This window comes from Penaeus monodon, chromosome 29 (assembly GCF_015228065.2).
Source record: "Penaeus monodon isolate SGIC_2016 chromosome 29, NSTDA_Pmon_1, whole genome shotgun sequence".
NCBI classification, from domain to species: domain Eukaryota; kingdom Metazoa; phylum Arthropoda; class Malacostraca; order Decapoda; family Penaeidae; genus Penaeus; species Penaeus monodon.
This window is the reverse complement of record NC_051414.1, coordinates 33,849,431-33,849,976: the sequence shown is the minus strand read 5'-3', so window position 1 is coordinate 33,849,976 and position 546 is coordinate 33,849,431. Positions and strand designations below refer to the sequence as shown.

Here is a 546-nt window from a genome sequence, read left to right as displayed (position 1 = left end):
AGGGTTTTCCCCTGAAGTGCCTCCTTTGTTGTCTTCTGTGGGGGACCCAAAGCTCGCTGGTTCTGTTAAGACCCCGCCCCCTTTGCTAAAAGGACAGGGGCCCCGCACTGATATCTTAAATTCCTCACCATTTCTGACCCTTTTGACCGGGGGCCCGGTTAACTCCTGCTGCCGCAATTTGTCTTTTTGATTCCAGAAAAATGCATTAAATTAATACACTAAAAAACAGCTAAAAAAAGGGGGAAAGGAGTGATCTGTTTAAAACCCCTTGCTTTTTCCTTACATGAAAGCTGTATCAGTAAAAAAGAGACGTCTTATGGTTCTTTCATTGAGAATTAAGGGAAACTATGTCAGCATATCTCTTTAGACGATGCACTTGCCGAGACTAAGTCCCCAACTCCACCAAAAAGTCTGAGGGAAGGGTTAAGTGGGGGTTGGCCCCCAACCACCCCCCCCCCCCACTTCTTCACCTATTTTTGACCCCAAAATAACTGAAAAACCCGGAGCCCAAGTTACCGGATGTGGGGCGACACTTTTTCAACAAAC

The 546-nt window shown here is 46.5% G+C and overlaps 1 protein-coding gene across 1 annotated transcript in view; it reads right to left on the bottom strand.

Moving 5' to 3' along the window:
• LOC119591849 (nuclear transcription factor Y subunit gamma-like) overlaps window positions 1–546 on the bottom strand; it is a 22,890-nt gene that overhangs the window by 1,137 nt on the left and 21,207 nt on the right. The window contains exon 3 of the mRNA XM_037940592.1: window positions 21–182. Within this exon, the coding sequence (XP_037796520.1) occupies window positions 21–182 (162 nt within the window). The remainder of the gene's footprint in view (window positions 1–20; window positions 183–546) is intronic.